Here is a 22,986-nt window from a genome sequence, read left to right on the forward strand (position 1 = left end):
TTGTGCTGCAAATGCTGTGGGTAAAATATATAGGCCCAATGAATGTTTGTTTGTTTTGTTTAGGTTAATAAGACCACGGGCAAATGTTTAGTGTTTTTTTTGGTAATAAGGATACTGACACTGCCAGTCCCCATACATATGCAGTGAGTTTTAGTTGGGGCACTTAGCTGAAGTAAACAGAAAGGGAGGGGAGTGTGCGCAAAGCTTTGGGAAGGGGCATGCATGCAGACAACCGATCACTGCAAAGTGCTGAGCGCGGTACAGACTGGCTGTAGCCCACACCACTCTTTCATCTGTCCAAGAGAAGACCCCAAACCTCTGCTGTGAGGCGCTCACACTCATCACAATAATGTGAAAATCAGACGGAAACGTTTGTCAGATGTTCAAACTCATCGTCGCTTCATTGTACTTCAGTGCCGTCCTTTTTCAACACTGTCACACAATTTGCAGTCAGACTACAGTAGGCTATCCACGAGGCTACCTGGTGTGAGATGCGGCAATGTCCCGAGGAATATGCCCACGCGTAAACTCCTGCGGATCCTTTTGGATATTGTCAGCGGTCGTATTTGCGGTGAGTGTGATCGACGCGGACGCGTACAGCTGTCATGAAGTGAGGACCGCTTTCCAGCTGCGGCAGGTCGGACCGCTGAACCGCGTTCCGGAGACACCTGGCACAGGTGAGCCAGTGGGTTTGGCTTCTAGTGAAGAGTAGCCTTCTTTGATAAGGGTACCTGCAAACATCAAATGTTTTGCTCATAGATCTGCAGACAGAAGTCACACATTTAGGTTAGACTACAATCATTGCGATTTCAGCATATGCCCTGTGTGTGTGTATATATTATGGTCCAGTGCTTCTAACTATAATGTGCTTCTGTCAAAAACACACGTGGGTCAGTACACATGCACTGTGAGAGGTCTCCAAAAAGCAAAAGTAAGCCCAATCAAGTGTCAGCAGCAAAAGTTTGAAAGGCTGTCTAGGCTACAGATATTGCTTTCTTTGCTTTTGTAATATTGTCTCTCCTGTATTAGTCCTGTTAGTTGAAGAGACTTTTAGAGGGTTTTGACCATAAAATATCTATTTCTGATGAAGTGTATTGTAAACTGCCAAATCTGAGATGATCTTAAAGTAACATCTGAAATGTGTCTGTCCCTTTTCATCAAATTCCAAGGATCTGTCCATCATTGTACATTCTGAGCATCCTGATTTTTTCCCCCCACCAAGAATCACAAATCTCTGTGTTAGTATGTAATATTACATGTTTCCCCTATCTGATCTGTCTGGTTTAAAGCATCAGAGCCTCTTGATTTACTCCACAATTTGCAGCTTCACATGGTACCCAGCTGCTTATCTTACAATCCAGCAGTTTGGAGAGAAACAATTATTTAGCAAATGTTTTTGGCAGAAAGCCACCCAGCGCATCCAAAAGCTGCTGAGACAGGGTTTTTGAGCTAGAACAAGTCTACTGTGATGTGGAGGTCTGGTGTGGTTTAATCTCTCTGGATAAAGAGGCTACAGTGTTGTGTCCACAACACGGGGAGGTGATTAATTTGCAGAAGTCAGTCACCACCAACCCTTTTGGCTATGAGTCTTTAGATACTTGGGGTGGTATAGGCCCTTAAGCTGACATGTACTTCAGCTCAGGAGCCACAGTTTATGAGAAGAGATTCTCCAGACTCCTACAATATGCCTATAGAGTCTTTTGGCACCTATTAGATTTTTTGTTAGAGTGATGCTTGAAAGCAGCTTCAGATGCATTGAAGGTTTTGTGGAATGTGCTTTCCTCCTGCACTCAGAGGAAAAGTTATTTTATGAGGATAAACATTGGTTCCAAATCTGTTTTGGAGGCAAAACACATTTTGAGTGGGTTTAGGCTTTGGTTCAACTATGCTAGTTTTGCTTGAAAGTCATTCTGCAAGCATAGTAAGAGACTTCATCTCTTAAGTGATTATGTCATATTTCTTTCATGTGGGGTCATTTCAATTGTCATATATTTCAACAACTCAACAGCAACTCATATAAAACTCAACAAATCTGTATATTTAGTCGGCATTATAATTATATTTTTACTCCAGTCTTTAAAATCTTTTAATAGTTACTTTAAATGCCTTCTCTTTTATTGTGATTCTTTTAGCCTCGGGGTTGTCTAAGATTTAAATGCATTTTTCCTCGTAAATACTCAAATACCAGTTGATATGTGATGTACAACTATCTAAATGACTACAGACCAGATTGCTTGCTGCAAAAGTGTCACATGCTGGTTGGTGGGAGCTTAAGTATCGCCCAGTCTGAGTCTGCAAGCTGTAACAGGGAGAAGAGCAATAGATAGCTGTGTGGGAAACATACCTACGGGTGCATCCAAACCACTTGATATGTTTGTTTAGTAGGGTGTCACTACTAGCAACAGAGGATGTCAATTTCATTACAAGCAGTAGTTTAGGGTTAGCTCTTAAAGACAACGGAAGGACCTTGGTCTTCTGAGGATGTTAGCAGTCTGGAGCAAGGCTTGCGTGACATGCTTTTACGTCTGCAGTGCATTGGAAGCTACATATGAGTATCTTTGGCGTGCATTTGCAGCTGTTGATGAGCTTTTTACCTGACAGTGAGCAAACAGAAACATACACACACGCAGTATATTGTGAAAGATATGCAATACTCTTTCCTTTTAATCAGTTTTCTTCCCCCACCTCTAACCCCATCACAGTAAGATATTTTATTTCTTAGACCCACTCTCTATCTATAGACATTTTTAGAAAACGGGGCTGATATGATCCAGACACAAGCTGAGGCTTCTTGGTCTGGACTATTAATTGATATAAATATTTGTGTTTGTTTAGAAGGTGTGGTGAACTGCATTTTTTGTGCATTTACACTCCACCACCTCTCTGCTGTCCCTTCCCCTCACAGCTAATCAAACATTGCTGTAGCTTCCCCGGTACATTTTGGGCTTCTATCTTATTTTGCTTTTTATTTGTACTTGTCCCAGAGAGGTTGTTTTGGGTCAGGCGCAATCTTGTCTTCAAAGCGGTGACCAATGAAGGGGGGTGTTAGGGTAGGAGATTTGGTGTATATGTGTGTGTGTACACAATTATGCTACTCTGCTTCAGTTCTCAGATCAAATGCCAACAAAAGTAACTCTCGAAATTTGAAGTGGCAAAACTTCAGCCCTTTTCACAGTCTGATGTTTGTTTTAGGATACAGTGCTGCGTTTCATTCATGTGTGGTGAACAGATTTCTCACTAAGCGCCAGGAGTTTGGCAGCAGAGCACTTGGCCGGCCAATTGGATATGATCTTATACAAAAACAATTTCACAGTACATATTTAATGCAATATTTCTTTGTATGTAATCCTTGTATCCTAATAAAGAGCAATAAGTAGTGATAGTGTCTTATGATTATCAAGAGCAATGTAATCTCATGTTGGGAAGCACTGGTTGTACTTGAAAAAAAATACAGTACTTGCAATAAATGTAGCAATAGCTCAATTAGTATGAATAGAAATTTTAGGCTATAAAATATAATTCTTTATAGGTGAACCCCACACCCCAAACTACAATGTGGTTTAAAGGCATTTTATTTGAATTTATAGTAAAAAACAACACTTAACATTTAATTGCAATTGTGTTAGTGAATGACCCTTAAAAGACTCTGGAGTATTTTACCACTACTATGTCCTAGTAGTATGTCCTTGTATTAAATCATTTTCTATCAAAATATTTGCTTTGCAGACATTAAATGTTTGTTCCCTTGGCTATACTTTACAAAGAGCGACTATCTCCATGCCAGATCCGGCATCAAGGGAACTTAGATAATGAGTGACATGAAGTTGCTTATCCTGTGATTATTTTGAAGAGTTATGACCACTTTGGTACAGTGGTACACAGCCAAACACTCCATATTGAGATTACTCCGGGGTGCTGATATAGCCCTTTGGAGGCAGATCATTTGGAAGGCAGACGGCTAGCAGTGCTGTTCGCAGACACGCTGCTTCTGCAGTGGGCTTCTGGGATAATGTCCTCAGATATGATCAACCTATTTTACAGCTCAGTGAAGACTATCCCGTTGAGCAGGGCTTATCTGATTGTGTACATACCACCACACATAACCCCTTTTTTCAATATATTACTCTATTGCCGTTCTCTGGTTTACTGAGTCATTAACAGCTATTTTAGAGTGACAAGAAGTGTCATATTTTGAATACAAGGCAAGCAGGGTCATGTGTTAATAGCAAGGGAATGGGAACACAGTGTGTTATCACATGTCGCCACATCCTTAACCAGTTACAGCGTCAAAAGCCTTGGCAAGCTCTCAAAGCTCAACATGGTCTTTGATTGGCTGTATAGTTATTTTGTTTCCTTTTTTAACTTGGCCGTTCTCACTGAGAGAGCATACACATGGTCCACACCTAATCCATACACACTTAAAATCATTGAGCGTGTCTGTTTTCTTTTGCTGGCCATCTGTCACCTTCCTACTTCAATCTAATGTAAAATTCACATAAGAACATTTCCAATTTAGTTTTACAAAACTAAAGCCTTTAAACATCTCTGACAGTGTCTTCAAGTAAAAAAAACACCGTACAGATTATTGAACTGACAAGCACCTCGGATGTTCTTTCTCCAGTCCATTCCAAACACTCCAGCCTTACCAGTTACCAGCTGCCCAGTCTGAACCAGATTGCTCTGTCTGAGCTGTTCCCTACACAACAACTCTTACTGGCTTTCAGCCTAAGTCTATCTTGTGTTTCAGTGGATTGTGTCCTACCTTACACTCCTGGGTTGTGATTGTGGTAGATCTGGTTGTGATTTTATGAGGTTAGTAGACTGCAAGTATATCATCTACCTCTCCAGTAATATAACCATCTAGAAAAAATGAACCTTCTCGCACTATAGATAAAGAAATAGTACATGAGATGAGTACTGGTTTCTGAGAAGGAGAATAGATTATCTATGTTAACATAATTACTCAGTCAGTCTGTGGCTGGACACCCCTCTGGTATAATGCTGCTTCATCAGGTCTGCATATATCTGCTCACCAGTCATCCACTTCTCTCTTTAAACTTTGTCCAACCTCTGCCCTCTGGGTTGGCTTTAGGCCTTGTGCCAATCACTGGAGGCAGTTTCATCTTGGGGTCTGGGGGATCTAAACATTCCAGTTCAGTTTCAAGGTTGTCCAAAAATGCAGGTATGCGGCAAAGACCCTTAGAAATGTATTTTCATTCAACATGGTCCATCCAAAATACTGCCAATCTGTATAGAGTAAATATCCTGTATGTTCAGTGGATCTGGGAACATCAAAGAGGAACCTGTTTCCTGAGGCAGGAGAAGGGTAACTGCATTAATTGCCTACTTTCTAACAAAGTTATTCTTGTTCTCAGAAAAATATCAAAACAGCAGAATCAGGAAACCGCAGCCCTCCGAGTCATCAACACATTCCAAATCAAAACAAAGTTGCCATACCATATTGAGGAGATGTGAGATATAGATCATTTTGGGAGTGCAGGAGTGGGAGTGAGTTTAAAAAGGATGGTAATAACATAAGCATCTTCTCAGCAGTATACTTTATTCAGCTCTGCTACTGTTGTACCACTTATTGAGAATGGCATGTGAGTTAGCAGGGTAATTATACAGTGGTAGAGTTTCTCCGCTCAGCAGTTTTGACTTGTGCAATGAAGGGCACTGAGGTGTTGCTGAAGGGATTGTGACTAAGAAGTCAAGACCCCTGATCCATTGCTTTAATACGGCAAATTACTCCAGAGGTGTTTGTCACCTGAGGACGATTAAGCGAATTAGGATTCAGAGTTGACACATGGTCTGTAGTGCAATGTGTGTTAAGGTGTAGCCATGCAGAATGAGTAGCTTACACACTGGGCAATCACTAAGGGCCTGGAGAATTCAGTCTTCTTGGAGGATTGGAGTCTATATTAAGTCACATTAAAGTGTAAAATAAAGAGTTGTTATTTTAAATCAGAAGAAAAGCCACAGCTTGTATAAACTTTGAAATGTGTAAAATAAAATACAATCACCATAGCAAATGCTGCTAAAAGAGTTGGTCATTGCATGCCAACTAGCTGCATTTGTCAACTCACATATTCTGCATAATGTTCATTGTATCACTATAGCCCTCATTGCATCCCAGGCTGGTTAGTCCCAACATTTGACTTATCTGTTCTCATAATTTTCAACATATATAATAATAATAATAATAATAATACAAATGCATGAGTAATCATGGTGTGCTGTCTGTGAAATTCACCAGTATCTGGAAGCTCCAGAAACGTATTAGTTAATTTTTAGTGCAAAAACTATATCATGATGAACTCCACAACAAAGATATTTAGGCCACCACAGGACACTTGTGTGACATATGGAACCCAGAGCTTAAAGTTCTCCGGCGCTGTGCCGGAATTCCGCCTCGAGGCGTTTTTGTATTCGACAATATATAAATATGTCTGGAAAATATTCTTGCATATTTTTTTACTGTAACGTGTTAGGTGTGTGTGAAGCGCCAGTCTTCCTCTGCACAATTGGTGGCTCGGTGTAGGTGTATACCAAAAGAAAGGGGACTGGCACTTCCTGGTGACGTGGACACTCTTTGGCTATTGTAGGCCGTGAACAGGGCATGGAAGTTTCTATTGGGTCAATTAAGGTGTCACTCAAAAAGTCAACGTGTAGACGCATTTTGTCTACATGCTAGCTGTAGTTAGGCTAAATAAAGCGACACAATAGCAGTCCGTGTGTATTTAATCATAATTGTTTTGAATGTATTACCTCAGATTTGTTAAGTGAGCCCAGTGTTTCCCACAGAATGACAGTGTAACTGTGGCACCAGCTATAAACAATGTGGTAACCTCGACAACCCAGCTGTATTCTAACGTTAACTTAGCTCTTCTTATTAGCTAGGCTCCTTACGTGCTTGCTAATAACTTTTTTTAAGCTGGGCGTCCGACAGCGTTGTGTTGGACAGATTTGTGCAGCGGTGTTCATGAGGGAGAGAGAGAGAGGGGGACGAGCGAGAGGATGTGCTGCTTGAATGCGCTACGGCGCTCTGCAATCAAATACCATTTTAAATATGCCTAGTAAAAAAGAAATTGAAAATCAATATGTGGCGATCAGCGTTGATATTGTGGCGGGCCGCCACAAATAGATGAACGTATGGGAAACACTGGATCCACTGTTTGACATTAAGTGTTTGTTCTGACCATAAAAATAGTTTAAAACCACAATTTTATTTTCCAGCAAGATTACAAGCCCAAAACATAAAATCAAACCTATACAAGAATGTCTTAAATGCAACAATGTTGATGTCTGGTTGTAGTCAAGTCAGTGACCATTCCAAATGAATGTTTGAAGCAGGACTTGTTGTTAAGTCATGGTCCCCAAGCAATTTGTCAGAGCTTGAGTAGTAAAAAATGCATCCACATGTTCAAAACTGTTGCTGTTTTGAAAGGTGCCTATTAAACTTTGACTGGAATAGGGTGACAATCTATACAAATATTTGGGATTCTTAGATATTTATTTTACATTGACATTAAATTCTTTAGAACCATCATTAAACCAAATGCTTTAATTCAATAAAACAATAAAAGGTGACAAGTGCAAGCAGAAGTCACTGTCTTTCAGAGGTGTATATAGTCAGTATTCCATGTACTGAAAATGTAAATGGAGTATGGTTAAAAATTACACGTTACTTAAAAACAAGGCAGTCAGATATTAATGGATATGTCATACATTGTAGACTTCAATGACTGTTTGAGTCCTTGGAAGACTGCAGCTCTGAGTCCTCAATACATATTTTAGTTTAGCCTTCAGGCAGAAGCCACTATAATGCTTTTTGTTAATAAACGATATGTGAAATATTTTCAATATAGAAGACTTCAAGATACAAAAGAATGCACTCAGCAATATGTTTGTTGTTGGACACACAAGTAGTGACATGGCTACTAATGATTCCAGAAAACAGCCTGATACATTCGTGACACATTCAGCCTATCCTGACTGCAGTGGTGGCTTTAACAGCCAAAGTCCTTCTGAGTATCACTTACTCCATGCAGCTACTCGCAAGGGACGGAGAGGCCAGGCTGAATTCCAATGTGAGTCCCTGGATATTAGTTTCATATCACAGATAACACACAAACACAAAGGAGAGAAAGAGCCAGCCAGTGGGGAGAACAGGGTCAGGGACAGATGGGGAGAGAGGACAGACACCATATATGGTGAAATGACAACATTAAAACAGAATTAACATTAACAACATGATTAAAACAATATCATACCTTCAAAGCGTAATTACTATGTGACAGGGACATCTTTTCCACGTGGCCAAAAGTATGCTTTCCAGGAGCCACATTCATAAAGCATTTTGCTTTACCACTTAGGGTTCTAATAAACGGCACTAAAAATTTCACATTAAGACCTAATCACTGTCCTGCTGAGAGAACAAGTTTAGCTTGTGATAGTGTTTCATGAATTGGCATATTTAAAATATCTACAATGATGTGGTCCCACTTGTGTGTAGACACTGCTATTTTTTGTTGGTGGTGGAAATTGAAAGGATATGAATTGATGGATAGCTGCATAGTTGCACTTAGCCAGTAAAAAGTAGCTGAAATGTGTTCTTGGATTGCTTCTTTTGGTTGATGAGGTGGGTGTGATGAGCTCTGCTCTCACTAAAATACTGTGAAATTAAAAGTGAACAGTTTTAAAAAGGAGGGTGTCATTAAATATTTGATGGTCAAAGATTTAATGTCATTTAACCAAAGGATGAGCTGGACCTAGACCAAATACATAGAAACTACGTAACCATTATTTTTATGGGAGTTGCTCCTGAATTGACCTGTTAGGTCCTCCTTTGGGAAATGTCATTAATATGGCCCCTGATTAATTTAAGTATAATATATGTTTAGACCTGTAAATATCCATGGTTTGTATGTTGAAACAGACTGGGTTTCTCATTTTTATCACACTCAAATTTGTAAAAAAGCACTATTAAGCCTGGTAGGTTTTACATTGGGATATAGAAGACGTAAGCCCAAAACAAACATGGATTGTATGCAAACTTTATACATTGATCGTCCAGCAGGTAAGCGACAGAAATAGCAGTATTCCTCAACACACACACGCACATACATGCGCACACAAACAGGATAGGACTTTGCAGAAAGGGTGTCAACAGGGAAACAATGTCAACAGGGAGACAGTGTCAACAGTAAAAGAGTGGACTGAGATGGAGATAATGCGCTGGAAGGGGCGGGACAGCCAGTTATGACTTCACTCGTCTGCTCTAGGATGGGAACAAATGGAGCCTCACTGGGTAATTAAGAGACACCCAGGCCTCGCTAGGATATGCCAGGCAAATGGGAGAGAGGGAGCAGAAAGGGAAAGAGAGATTGAGAATGCAACCCTATTGTGTTTCATGGAGGGATTTGGACAGTGAGGCACTGGTCTTGCGGTCTGTCAGGCCATGCTTTAGGCTCTGGTTACAACACCTGCCTCCAGCCACCCCCGTCCAGCCCTCCCCTCTGTAAAATGAGTTTTCATATCAAACTTCAGCATTATGGAAATGTCCCTGTGCATGTGAATTTGTGCAAGGAAATTTGTGGGAAAGGACAATTTTAAGAGCCCATGCTAATTGTGACCAGTCTCAGTGATGTCATGACAATGTCTATATGTAGCGATGGTGAGAAGCAGGTGTCACTGGGAGGGCAGGGTGGACTCAGCTCAGAGGTTTCAGCTGATGTAATTGTGCCTGATTGAGCTGTTCTTTGGATCATAGTATTTCCAGTTAGGTCATTGCCTTCATGTGGTTGTTATGAACTGCAGTATTATGGCTAATGACTAGTCTAAAAGGTGATTTCACACAAATTACTGTGTGTATGATTGACAGTAAATTTTGCATTGCAAAACGCTAGTGCATGCATGTATTTTTTGTGTGTTTATGGGACATAAAGTCTACATGCAAGTACAAATGTATATCTTGACGACATGTGTGCAATCATATGAGCCAAAGATATTTATATATTTTGCGGAGACAGTATTTATAGCAGGAAATGTGGATGAATTCTTGATCTACTTTCTCACCCTCCCGTGGTGCCTCTTCTGTCTCCCAGTAGAGTTATGGCCTATCTATGTACATACACAGGACACTATACATATACTCACACTATGTATGTACATATGTATGTATGTATATATATATTTATGACATTTGTTTACAAAATTTATAATTTGCACTAATCAGTTATCATAACTCATCCAAACTTAAATACCTCAATTCTTCTGCACTTATATGTGTCACTGTATATGTTACCACTGACTGGAAAATAAAAAATATATATATATAAATATATAATGTATATAAATGTTTGTCATTAAACATTTCTACTTGTGTGTCTATTTCTGCTTGACTTTCCTAGATGTGGATCTATTGGTTTGTAAGCACCAGGGTCCGTCCTGCTGCACCCGGAAGATGGAGGAGAGCTACCAATTTGCTGTGAAAAGAGAAACCCTCCATAACATTCACTCCTACAGCTATGAGCTTGAGCACCTCATCTCTGGCCACTTGGATGCCTTTCAGGGTAAGTGCTAGGACAAAGGGTAGCTTTAAGCTTAGGTTAGAAGGGATTGGCCTGAGACACTGTGTTGGTGTTTATGGATAGGAAAGAGATGTTACATCTCTACCATTGCATGAGACCTTATATGTCTGAATGCTTCTACAAAGTATTAAATTTAAAAACTTGACCCAGCTTTATGCTGACGTGAAACTAACCTATTGCACATTATTTAAATCCAAATTTAAAGAGGTGGTATTATGCTCATTTTCAGGTTCAAAATCTTATTTAGGGGTTGTACCAGAACAGGTTTACATGGTTTAATTTTCAAAAAAACACCATATTTTTCTCATACTGCACATTGCTGCAGTTCTTCTTTTCACCCTATGCGTTGTACGTTCCGCTCTTGAGCTACAGAGTGATGCATCTTACTTGTACAAAATCTTTGTTGGGAGTTGCACATGCACAGTTCCCAGGTAAGGACTACTAGACAATCAGAAGCAGAGAAGGGCGGGTCGTAAGAAACAGTGCGATTAAAAAAAAAAAGAAAAAAAAAAATAGAAACAGTGCGATCCAAATCAAAGCCGCTTCAGACTGCGACCGTAACCTAGCAGATGGTGTAAGTTACTCAAGTTCACAGCCACACAACATCACTGTTCCACATCTTACCATAAACCACTACAAAAATCATCATATTTCAACTCAATTTTACATAAAAATTGGCCAAACAATTTGAACGTTTGCTCAGTAGCTTTCATATCGGGTGTAACGTTAGCATTATAGCTATAACTTTAGCTGTGTTAGACAACGTTTACAACAACTCCGCACTTGAACAGTCTGTAAAGTTACATTGCCGTGTTTATTTTAAATATAATTCACAGCCAATAAAGCATACTTACAGGTTGTGATTGTGAATTTCCAGGCCCAAACAGAGTCGGAGTTGCATTGTCTTTTAGGACTAAACATTGAACTGTTGCCGGTGTTCTGACGATCTATGCTGCCTTGCCAAAAAATGCTACCATAGCGCAGATCAATAGACTTGACACTACTAGGCCCTGCAGTCTGTCCTGTTTTCACGTTACATTTTAGTATCCCTCAGCTCGCTTGGAACCTTGATGGAGGTGCGGTGATACCAAAGCAAAGCTGAGTCAAGCCAAAGGGGCTCCGCTCAGACTAGCTTGGTTTGAGGGCGTGCCTGACCCCCGCTAGCGGCTTGGCAAGCTTTATGACGAGTTTTCATTGTGACTTCACAAGTAAAGTAAGTGAAGGGCTGGACTACAAACAAGCTGTTTTCAGGCAGTTCAGAGCAGCGCTTTCTGTGGGAGATGGGAACTCCCTTTGGGCTGGACTTTGCGCTTTTTCACTTTGCAAACCTGTTACATGCACAAAAAAGATATATAACTCAATAAAGGAGAGGGGAAAAGCCAAAAAGCATAATACCACCTCTTTAACAATAAAAACAAAATTACTTTGTGTTTGTTTTCTTGCTTGCAAAGAATATTTATTTGTCCAATATTTGTTGAAAAAATGTCTACCCCCAGGATCTCGGTCACAGACAAGTGTCTTCCTAGGCCTGCGTACTTCCTGAGGAACACAGGCCATTGACAAAAGCACATCATCCCCTTTTTCGATCCAATTGACAGCCCCTCAGCCTTAACCTCTTGTTCTTTGCTACTTCACCACGTCATTCTAGGTCTTCCTCTGTTTCTCTTGCCTTAAGGGTTACATTTTAATGCCTGTTTGGTGATTGATTTATTTTGTCTTCTGAGTTTGTGGCCTATCCAGCTCCCCTTCCTTTTCCTTCTAATTTAAAGTTCAATGGGTTCTTGCCTAGTGCATTCCCACAGGTTGGTGATGGTGTCTGGCCAGTAGACTATGAGGCGTCGGAGGCAGTGGTTTATGAATGTCTGTAGTATGTTGGTGTAAATTTGTTTTGAATAAAAAAAATTGGTTTAGTTTTCAGTGCTAGTGCTAGGGTTTCCCAGGTGTTATTTAGGATGTTGAATGCTGTTCTTGCCTTTCCCATTCTGGCTCTGACATCTTCAGCCATCCCTCAATCCACAGTAATTATGCTCCTAAGATATGTAAAGCTGTCTACCTCCTCTAGTTGGTAATGATCTATGATTATTAGTGCATTGTTCATATTATTGATGAGCCTTGAGCCTAGGTGTAACAGCAGTCCTTTCTAGTTTGTGTGATATATATGTGATATATATCCCCCATCTGTTGGTGAGTATATGCAAGTAGTGCTATATCATCAGCAAAATCTAGATCCACTAGCTGTTCAGGCAAGTGTGCAGCTCAGAAAAGGGGCATGGCTTAGCCCCCCCCCCCCGCATTCCCTTCTTCTGTGGGTTTGGCGGCAACAGAACTGTGGAGACGGATAAGTGAGGGTAAATGGGAAAAGGATGGTATAGAGTCCTTTCTCTTAGCCTTTAGTATTTGAAAGATGGTTTTGCTTTGTCATTATCTGATCCTGCTCTCAGGATAGCAAAACAATTACTGCAACTATTGAAGAAATAACAGTAGTTGTGGAGAGTGAAACAATCTGCGCATGAATTATTTTAGTTTGTTTGGTGTTTACTTTTGGGTGTATTTTTTGGTTCCGATACCTCTTTGGTAGCCCGGTCAGTTCAGATTTCTGAGTTCCGGATAAACAAGGCTCTGCTGTAGATACAAAGCCTGTTTCAGCGAGGACTTGCCTGCCAAAGGGTTTTGTACTAAACCCAACTGAATCAAGCAGTGCACTAGTTGCCCAAGCTTCCCCTTCCTCTTCCTCTAGTAATTGCAGTGCCATTTAAATTTAAACCTTTCTGAAACAGACACATTTTTTTTCACCTCAAAACCTCCAACACTATCCCACAGTATGGGAGAAATGCTTTGGATGTTTTTAGTGTTACAGGAATTTCGGTACCATACAATTAGTTTTATAAGACAATGGATGCTTAGACGCCATGTTGGCCAAGTCCTGTTTTACGATGGATGTAAGAACACTACTGGTATTGATGTCCAATATGGAAAACTACAAATAGTGTACAAACAGTGTAATTGGCACAGACATTCATGTCAAGGAAATCATGGAAGTCATTTAACATGTAAATGTCTCCTAGACAGGATATATTACTGTCACATAGTGTTCAACATACTACACCACCAAGATATGAAATTCTAGTCCCTTCCTAAATATTACTATTTAGGTGTTCACATAGTGCTGGATATATTGCAGGTATTTTACAAGCATGTTACATGTAACTGTGCTCAAATAATGTTCCTGGTATTCATCCTTTTCATCATCATTAAGATCTTTCCCTTCTTACCTCATGTCTGAGCCTGTCTGGAGAATGAAGATCAGGTGTTCCACATATCCAGAAAAGGCCAAGATGGAAAATAACAATGGAATAACAATAGAAACTGGAGGATGGTGGTGCCGAAAATGATGATGTCACTAGCCCTGAATTTGCAAGGCCTTCTAAGGACAGTCTCTGTGCTGTCTGAGTGCCTCGAGTGGAATGTGAAGTAGCAAGTGGCTCATATACCGCATGCAGTAATTAGAATATGATTTAGGCTGATACCATTGGTGCTGCTATGCACTCGCTGGATGTTGGAAAATTGTTTGTGGTAGCTTTCTTCTCCTACCCCTTTATGTTTCTACTGGATCTATCCAATTGCACCACATGCAGTACACCGCAGACTTGTCTACAGGCTAAAAACGCTGCTGTTAATGTGTGTTTATTTGACAATTCTTTCATGATGTGGCCACTACTTTCTTTACAGCTTTTCACACGTGTATACATGTCTGTCATATAAGTCATACCGTAAACGTCAACTCCGACCTTTGTGCGTTTACTTTATAGACTGTAGCTTTTATTGTTTCAACTCAAAATCACTCCTGCTGATTGCTAAAGTTTAGCCAAAAGGACATGCCCGTTAAAAAAGGAGATGGTGTGTATGTGTGTGTGTTTTCATTGGCCTGCCTTTGTTTTGACAGCCCTAAAGGCCCTACTGTGCTTTGTCATGTGTGGGAGTTGTCATGTCATGAGTATGACCCCATAAACACAGACCACATTTGTGAATGCTGAGAGGTGTTTCTGATACTGTTTAATATGAAGGAATATGTTGAAATTTATGCTGCAATAACAAAGCTTCCTAGTGAAACAGAGCCAATACTTGGGATTCTTCTGATATTACAGTCCAGATTCACCTTGCGACTGCCACACCCTAAATCACACAGGCAGGTTACATCTTTTTACATAACAGCCTACTTCCCCCGTAGTGTATCCTCTCCTCCATCTTCCCTCCTGCTGTCGAACTTTCCCAAAACCTACACACAGATACACCCAGCCCTGCCCCCTGTCTTTCTCTCTTCCCCCAACACACACAGACACACTCTTCTAATCCATGCCATAGTTGATAGGTAATGGGTCTGATGGTGGGTAGGTGTCAGCCACAGAGCCCAGTCTAAGCTGTTCCAGTTTAGGACTGCCATCAAGGGCTTTGGCCTGTCAACCTGTTCTAGCCAATCAGATCTGGAGTGATCTTACTGGCTGGACACCTCTCTGTGGAGTCCTGATTGGCTGAGAGAAAGGTAAACAGATGGACTGGCCACTTGTTGAATATTTTTGTATGTCTGTTTGCCCATCCTACTAGTAAATCCGTAGAATTCTTGGGTTAGAGCCTTATTTTCAAGCCCTCACATAAAATTCTTGTTCAGTCCAATATGCAGCAATCTCTTGTTGGCAAATTGTTGCGCAGGCAATCCAATTTGCATGTGTGTATGACAGGTGGGAATGATGAGCAAGAGAGTACATATCTGCGTATACTGTATACTCACACTGCTGGGGAGCAGATGTCAAGAAAATGCTGACACTTTCGATCACTAGTGTTACCGATATGAGGGAGACGTGGCCCACAGCTAAAGGCCCTGACATCTGTGTGTGTGTGTGTATGTAATGTAGGTGTTTGTGCATTTTGTACATGTGCATCCATTAATCTGTATGCTGAAAGGTTATAGGCTGGGGGATTAGAGTACATGTGCATCTTGCTTATTGTGTGTGTGTGTGTGTCCATGTGAGCAAAGACGTGAGCATGTACAATATTTACCACCATTGCAAGTCACCTTGACCTCAGGGCTCAAGTTGTCCTCACAGGAGTTGGCAAATGCTTTTCAGAGGACTGTATTCTCCTGGCTTAGATAGGTCTCTATCATCAATGAAAGTGCATCACATTTAAAACTTTAGGTGCCCTTTAGTGAAGGGAGAAGGAATTTATTTGAGAAAGTGCGCCAGCAAGAGAGAGAGACAAGAGAGAAAGAGGCCACGGCAAGGACAGTGCCTTTTCTCATTGAGGCGACATAATTAGCTGATCCTTGTCTCATCATCCAGGAACTCTTCAGACCCCCTGTCCTGGGAGACAGCATGTGCATGAGTGTTTGCAAGAGACAAAGGGATCGAAACTCCATGACCTGAGGCACAGAGATACTTGAGGGCCTCAGCTGTTAATGGCAGAATACAGAATAAGAGTACACAGAGACGTGAGAAGTGAAGTGAGAAACACTGACTGTATGGTTTGTTGGTGTGTCTCTCCCTGCAACGGGTTGTCTCCCCAGGCTTTCACAGGTGGCTGATTTCAGCCTGTTGTAATTGTCTCTTTGCCCCTTGGGCATTTGCAGCCTCCCTGATTGCCTGCTTGGAGACAGTATTTTCCACGTCTGTTGCTCTTTGCACCCCTACTCCCCACTGCTTCTCATTCCCCTTGTAGGTATAGACAGTCAGACAAGGACATCTAGCCTAAAGACTTTTTATAAGCCACCAAACAATTAAAAAAAATATTTTGCTTTCTTCACCTTGACTGTCAAGATCTTCCTAGGTGGCTTACACAACACAGCCCATGTAAAGACATGTGCCTTTTTTATTAAATAGTGATGATTTATATCTTATGGATGCAGGCAGGTGTGTGTGCAAGTGATAGGAATGATAGATCACTTGGCTGTGTCCTATCTTCATTCTTTCGTCAGACAGAAGTCCTTCTATCTATGTTGCAATCTATTTGCATTTGTTTGGAAGTTCTCTCACTCATTTTAACTGTGATCTTTTTAGCTCGTCTACTCTCATGTCCTATTTTTTTCCCCCTCCTCGCTTCACGTCTGCGTGTATTTTTCTCTGCAGATGTTTTGACCGACAGGGTTATTGCTCTAGAGGCTGATGCTTGGACACTGGATAACATTGCGCTGCACCATGAGCTCATTCTCAAATTAGGGAGGATATCCGGAATCCATCCCTTCACGTCTCATTTAATCATACAGGGCGGAGGGGAAACGTGTTTATGGACCTAATAGTGGTGTGTGTGTGTGTGTGTGTGTGTGTCCGAACCATGTTGTGCTTTAACTACACATTTCTAGTCTTCTGAGTAGACATGACACATAAGGTCAGGATGTGTTCCCTTCTGAGTTTGCAGGACTCTGGCTCGCTTGGGAAAACAGGCAAACAATAAAGGGAAGGAGGGAAAAGAGAGGGGAGAAAGCTCAAAGCTTCTCGCAGTCATAAAGTCACACTCAAAGCTTCCCTAATTACCCCTGCTTTTCATCTGCCCCTCTCACCTCAGCACAAATGTGTGGGTGTTGGGCCTAGAAAGTGAGGAGAGAAAGTGAGAGCTGATGGTTAAAGCAAAGTTTCAGTGCAAGTGTGCACAGGTGTGGTTCTGTCAGGTATGTGTGTATTGTGGTCTGCCTTTAAAGGTTGTTGAATCAACAGGTTTTTTGCCCTGCTGTTCTCTGACAACCCTCTTTCTTCCTGAGTGTCTCTCTCTCTCTCTCTGTGGTCCATGCTTTGTCAGCATTGGTTGCTTAACAAGAGCATGCTGGGTGTAGGTGGGCACCATGCCAGCTGCTCGCATGCTGGCGTGTGCGCTGCAGGGAACCCTCATATCTCAAAGATAACCCAGCTGCCAAGAGTGCTCTCCACAGAATGAAACCATAAACACAAAATTCTTCCCCATCGTCTTCTTCGCTCCAAAAGTTTCCTTTCATTTTTCTGCATCTTTGTTATCCTGCTCCCCAACGGCCCCAGTCTTCTTTACCAACCATCCATGCTCCCCAGTATTACATCCAATGCCTAAACAAATATGGGGTCTGTGTAGAGTAGACTGCCGCCAGTCTCCACAGCCACAATTTGAAATAAGAGATAAATACCCCTTTATTTCTTGCCAACACCATCTCGTCTCTCACAGAATGATTTTCTGTTTACAAATACTTTTTCTGACACTGCCTTTCAGCTAGCTTCAGCATACACTCTTGGTGTAGACTAAGCTTCATCAGTCTCACTGACATCGTATGAGCACAATAAGCTTGATGTCCAGGAAGTTTCGTGGTAATCAGACAAAGTCACATCTCCCAGGGCTTGTTCTCTGTCCAAGAGAATTTGACTTTTCTGGAACACAATCCGTATGTCTAGCTGATGGGATTTGTACTCTTTTGCTGCTGATTGGTCCAGCTTGGCCTTTTCCTGTGTCCTGTCTGACTCTGCTGCACCCGTCCTTCCCAGACTGATCCCACAAGCCATAATATGTGTGTGCTAGTGTGTGTGTGTCTGTGTATAGCAGTTGACAGTCAAAACCTTTATCAGAAAATGTCTGATAACCAACAATATTGACAGAATAGTTCCATTTTTGGTAAAAATGTATGTTCCACCTTCATACCTTCATTCAATTTAATGAGAGGAGTTATTGTTAAGAGAAATGATGATGGAGTTTGACCAAAATAAGGTCATGCTGGGAGAAATGAGGGAGTGTTCATAAGACGTAACATGAGGGAAAGAGGGGTGTGAACACTCTAAATTGGCCAGACTTGTCTGTGAGGGAGAGCGGCTTCCATCCGACGCCTGTGGGAGATTAGGGCGTGTGCTTAATATATGCTTTTAATTCAGAAATGGATGAGCACCGTGATGTACATGTCTCTGTGTTGTGACTCACACTGTTACTTAAGCCTAAAGTTGTGGAGTTGGTTGTCATACTCCCATCTCTCAACACCAACTCACTTCATCACTTCATCACTCCCCCATTCAAATCACTTCACTTTACTCATTACACCCTGTGTTGGACCCTCCAGATCTGCTTCCTCTCCTTCTTCCTCTTTGCCTCTATGGCTCCTAGCACACCATTAAGGAGTCCCCATGGCTTTATTCACTGAACCCCTCAGTCATTCATCCATTGTATTCCAGGGGAGGAGGTACAATAAATGAGAGAAATGGACTGACAAAAAACATAAAATGTTGTTCTGACCTTGCCCATCTGTGTGCTGTTTGTATGATCCATGATGGATTATGATATCTGCTGTATTGTCTGCCAAAATGAACAGAGGGCTTACATGGTTCTGCTCTTAAATCACCCACAATGCAGTCTGTCACTGGCAAACTCTTCATACTTCATTTGGCTTTAGTAATATGATGGGATTTGTCCTTCACAAATATTTTTATACATTTATCTTGATTATCTAGTATTTTCCGCTGATTTTTTTCAGCCCACAAAATGGACTGTGTTTTTAATGGCCTAAGCATAAGGGCTTACAGAGAGTAGATTTGGCCCATAATTGAAACAATGCATAAGTGACCCTCTATGCTTGATTCATTGTAAGCTGAAAAATGAAAACAGGGGCCACACCTGCTAAGAAAAGTGGAAAATTCTTCATTAGACGTCCTTTCATCTTGGATTCCTTTCACACCTCAGAGTCAGTTTAGGGGTCTGTTTCATGTTAATCTTATGTTAGGCTAAATGTTTCCTTTCCTTTCTTTTCATGAAAATCTGGAGTCCAGTCTCTTTCTTCGGCCGTCTTTAGTTATCACAAGTTTCCATTTATATAATGGGTTATTTCCATGACAAGGCTTTTTTGTTTATCCCTAAACCACAGACTGTCGTATAGCCAGGTTTTGGAGAAAATGCCTCAATACTATTAGACTATTTTTACCATTTACTTTTCTGCATTATGCAGATAAAAAAAACAAACACTACTGAAACAAATAAACATGCATGGAGCAGTCCCTCTAAGATGTAAAAAGGATGTCATCTTACATGCTGTATGTGCAGTGAGGCTGCGCATGCTGTATCCAAGAGTCAGGAGTCATTCCTACTTATACAACTGGCATACTTTTAATTGTAGCCGTAAGTAGTTATCAATGAGTGCATTTTTTTCATGTATGACAGTCTGTGCTGCTCTTTAGCGCTACACTTTATCAAAGGAGATGATGTGATTTATATACCTATAAACAAAAGGGAAATGGGGGGTGTCTGTAGATCTGTGACCCCCTTAATGCGTAGGACCAGAGGTGCTGTCCATCAGCCTGTCAACAGTCTGCCCTCAGGCTGGCCCTCCATATCTCCCCTTTATGGTATTAGCCATTTGAACAAGCCTTCCACCCACCCTGCTCTTCCCTCAGCCCCTCACCCACTGCCCCTGTGATCTGTCTCCTCTGTCCCTGTCCTTCTCTCGTCTGCTCATTCCCCTGCCTTCGATCGCGTTTCCCTACTTTGGCCAGAGCAGAGAGCAGTGATTCCCCCCACCCACCACCGACACCACCACATCATTATAGCGCACCTTGAATGTCCCTGGCATCTGTGGAATTGTTTATGTTTCAGAGTATTCATATAGCTTTGCTGCCTTTTTAATTACTGGAATGCTGATAGAGAGATGGAGAACTTGCCCCCTTCCCCCCACCTCTTCCTGTCCTCCCTCTCAAGCTCATTATCCCACCTGTTAGCCCCCTGATAGGACAAGACAAGCAAATTAGGATTTGGGGCCAGGGTTCTTTGGAATTAGTGCACACACACATTTGTGATTGCATATGTGGGTTGTTCAAAGGACGTGTGGAGTCACAGTGGTTTTGGCAAACATGCAGCTCCCCAGTTCTTTCAGGTCAAATTTGTGTGACCAGCACATATGCGCGTGTTGTCAGACAAGTGAGTCATGCTCCCAGTTTAGACTTTAGACGTGTGATTTTGCCACACAACTTTGATGAATCAACAGATTGATTCATTGACTTATTAATAGTTTATTACCATTAAACTGTTTACTGAAAGGTTATAGGCTGGGAGATTGGGTGACATTGCAGCTCTCCCCTGTAACCTAAGAGGACCAGTGCTGAGTGGGAGATGGCCCTATGTACAGTATTTCGACTAATTAAAACAAGGATATGTAATCTACATGTGTCACTATGTCATATCTGTGTGGTGACCTGTCTGAAACCCAAGCCTGTGGTAGGATTAAAATGCTTTGCCTGAGAAGACTGTTGGTCAGGTCCAGTCAGGACTGTTTGCCAAGATAAGAAGGGCCCACAGCTCCATGGTATGAGAACAGTGTCTCCTACCTCATTATCACAATATCACTGCATATTCTAGCACGAGCGAGCATACACACATGCACACTGACCTCTGTAGGCCTACGTGCACATACTTAAAAATACACACATACTCATAGATGTGCATATTAAACAGTTAAACCCTCTAACCCAGTCTTTCTCTAATCTATCAAAATATTTGCATACACATGTGTAGTCGAGATCTCTACACCTTAAATTTTCCTTACAGTGCATTTGCAAGGCTGTTTGTTCTTATAGTTTGCCCACTATCTGTTATTGCTAACCTCAGTGTATACATTTTGCTTTTTATTGTAGTGTTTTTAATTATTAATCATTTATTAATTTTGCTGTATGTTAAAATGCAAGGGTTCAATTGCACTGCTGTGAAAAGCTGACGGACCATTTTATAGAGCAAATGTCATAGAACACCTTTTTGGCCACATCTGAAAACTTTGATATCTTTATCTAATGGGGCAAAACACATGTCTAGGATTTTTACATGAGTAGCAAAGGTGGGCTCATATTTGTCAGCGCAATGCACACAAGACATGTTATGATTCCTTTTGAAGAAGAAAAAAATATAGTTTAAAGGAAATGTTTTCTGTCCTACACTTGTTTCTAACTGAGTTGGACATACTAGCATTAGCTGATTCTGGGAAATTATGACTAGGGATTTTAGAAATGCTGCATTTTTAGACTTCAGGAAATGCTTTGTTTAGTTGGATGGATTTTCTCACTTTCATAGAATATTTTTATGCCGTGAAGTTTAACCACACGGAGCTCTGGTGAGCTGTACTGTAAACACTGCGCACATGTGTAACTGAAGTAATGTTTAGTTGCTTTGCGGCTTGCATTGCTGTCTGCCACAGTGTCTTTTTTTTTCATACCCCCACTAGGAGTCACCAAAGTTAAAAATTGCTATGCTAAGTGCTATGCATATCGGGCCTTAAATAGTAATTGCAAATAACAATAACAAATACCTTACTACCGCAACAACAGCAGCTACCACTAGAATAACCACTGGTGATGCAGTATTAATCCATTTGTCCAACTCCTGTACACACACTTACCATGTTGATTTGTGATGGCTGCCAACTTTGATGCCCTGGCCTTAAATATGTAGTCAAACTGTGCATACATCTTTCTCTGTGTGAAAGTGGCTTAGAAATGAGGAAGACTTATTGTGACTTATATCATAGCGCTGCCACTGTGCTTGTTTCGACTCGCTATTTCGCTATTGTGGCAGCTTCACCATGGTGACACTTGAGCTTTAATTCTGCCAATAAAACACTGGGTTGCCATGCAGAATGTAAAGTGGAAATGGCTTCTTACGATTAAACCCAGTGATCTCAGAGAGTGGCCTTGGCATAGCTTTGGTGGAAACATATGGTATAATATCCCATCCCCAGGGACATAAATACATACTCAGTTTAGGCTGCTACAGGACAAAGGCCTCGTCTGCTTTGTCACTGCTGCTTTTTCATGTGTTTAATACCTTGTTTATTCTGAGCAGAGAGCTTGTCAGCTTGGCCACACAGGGCCACAGACAAAGCAGACCTATTCATTTATTCCTGTGTAGTTAGCTTGACAATTATGTGTTTTTAATTTTGGACTTCCGTAGAAATTAAAGATAATTGCTTCATGCATAAGAGTCTTACTTATGGGGAGACTGTGACATGGTAATGGTAGCCACCCACGACTGTGTGTCTGAATGGAGTGTGGTCAAATCCAGAGTCAGACTCAGTGGTCAGACAGAACAATCAAAGCCAACTGACTATCATGCAATGATAGTTAGGATTTAAAAAGCTGCTGGTTTCTTGTTTTTTGTTATCACCCTGTTTCCCAGTACGGGAAAGTGCGGAGAAAACCACAATGCGTGTACTTGATTTATCACAGAATGAGAAACAGGGTCTGTTTGAGCGTGGGAGAGAACTTGATTGAGAACAGAAAATAGCTGATGTTGAAAATGAATGATGGGATCCAGTTTGTTTGTCGGAAGGAGTGTACAGAGGAAGAAAGGTGGACTCTTGCTCCACTTCTGTACATTCAAGATGAGAGGGACGTGTTTGAAGTAACAGCCATGTAGAGACAGGGAA

The 22,986-nt window shown here is 41.3% G+C and overlaps 1 protein-coding gene across 3 annotated transcripts in view; it reads left to right on the plus strand.

Annotated features, from left to right (window-relative positions):
- Positions 1-232: 232 nt before the first annotated feature.
- Positions 233-22,986, plus strand: part of gpc5c (glypican 5c) — a 110,161-nt gene continuing 87,407 nt past the window's right edge. For all 3 annotated transcript variants that reach the window (XM_046052313.1, XM_046052315.1, XM_046052316.1), the window contains exons 1-2: positions 233-677; positions 10,413-10,574. In XM_046052313.1, coding sequence (XP_045908269.1) covers positions 500-677; positions 10,413-10,574 — 340 coding nt within the window. In that variant the 5' untranslated portion in view covers positions 233-499. The remainder of the gene's footprint in view (positions 678-10,412; positions 10,575-22,986) is intronic.

Source organism: Micropterus dolomieu, linkage group LG06, assembly GCF_021292245.1.
Source record: "Micropterus dolomieu isolate WLL.071019.BEF.003 ecotype Adirondacks linkage group LG06, ASM2129224v1, whole genome shotgun sequence".
In the NCBI taxonomy this organism is placed as follows: Eukaryota; Metazoa; Chordata; class Actinopteri; order Centrarchiformes; family Centrarchidae; genus Micropterus; species Micropterus dolomieu.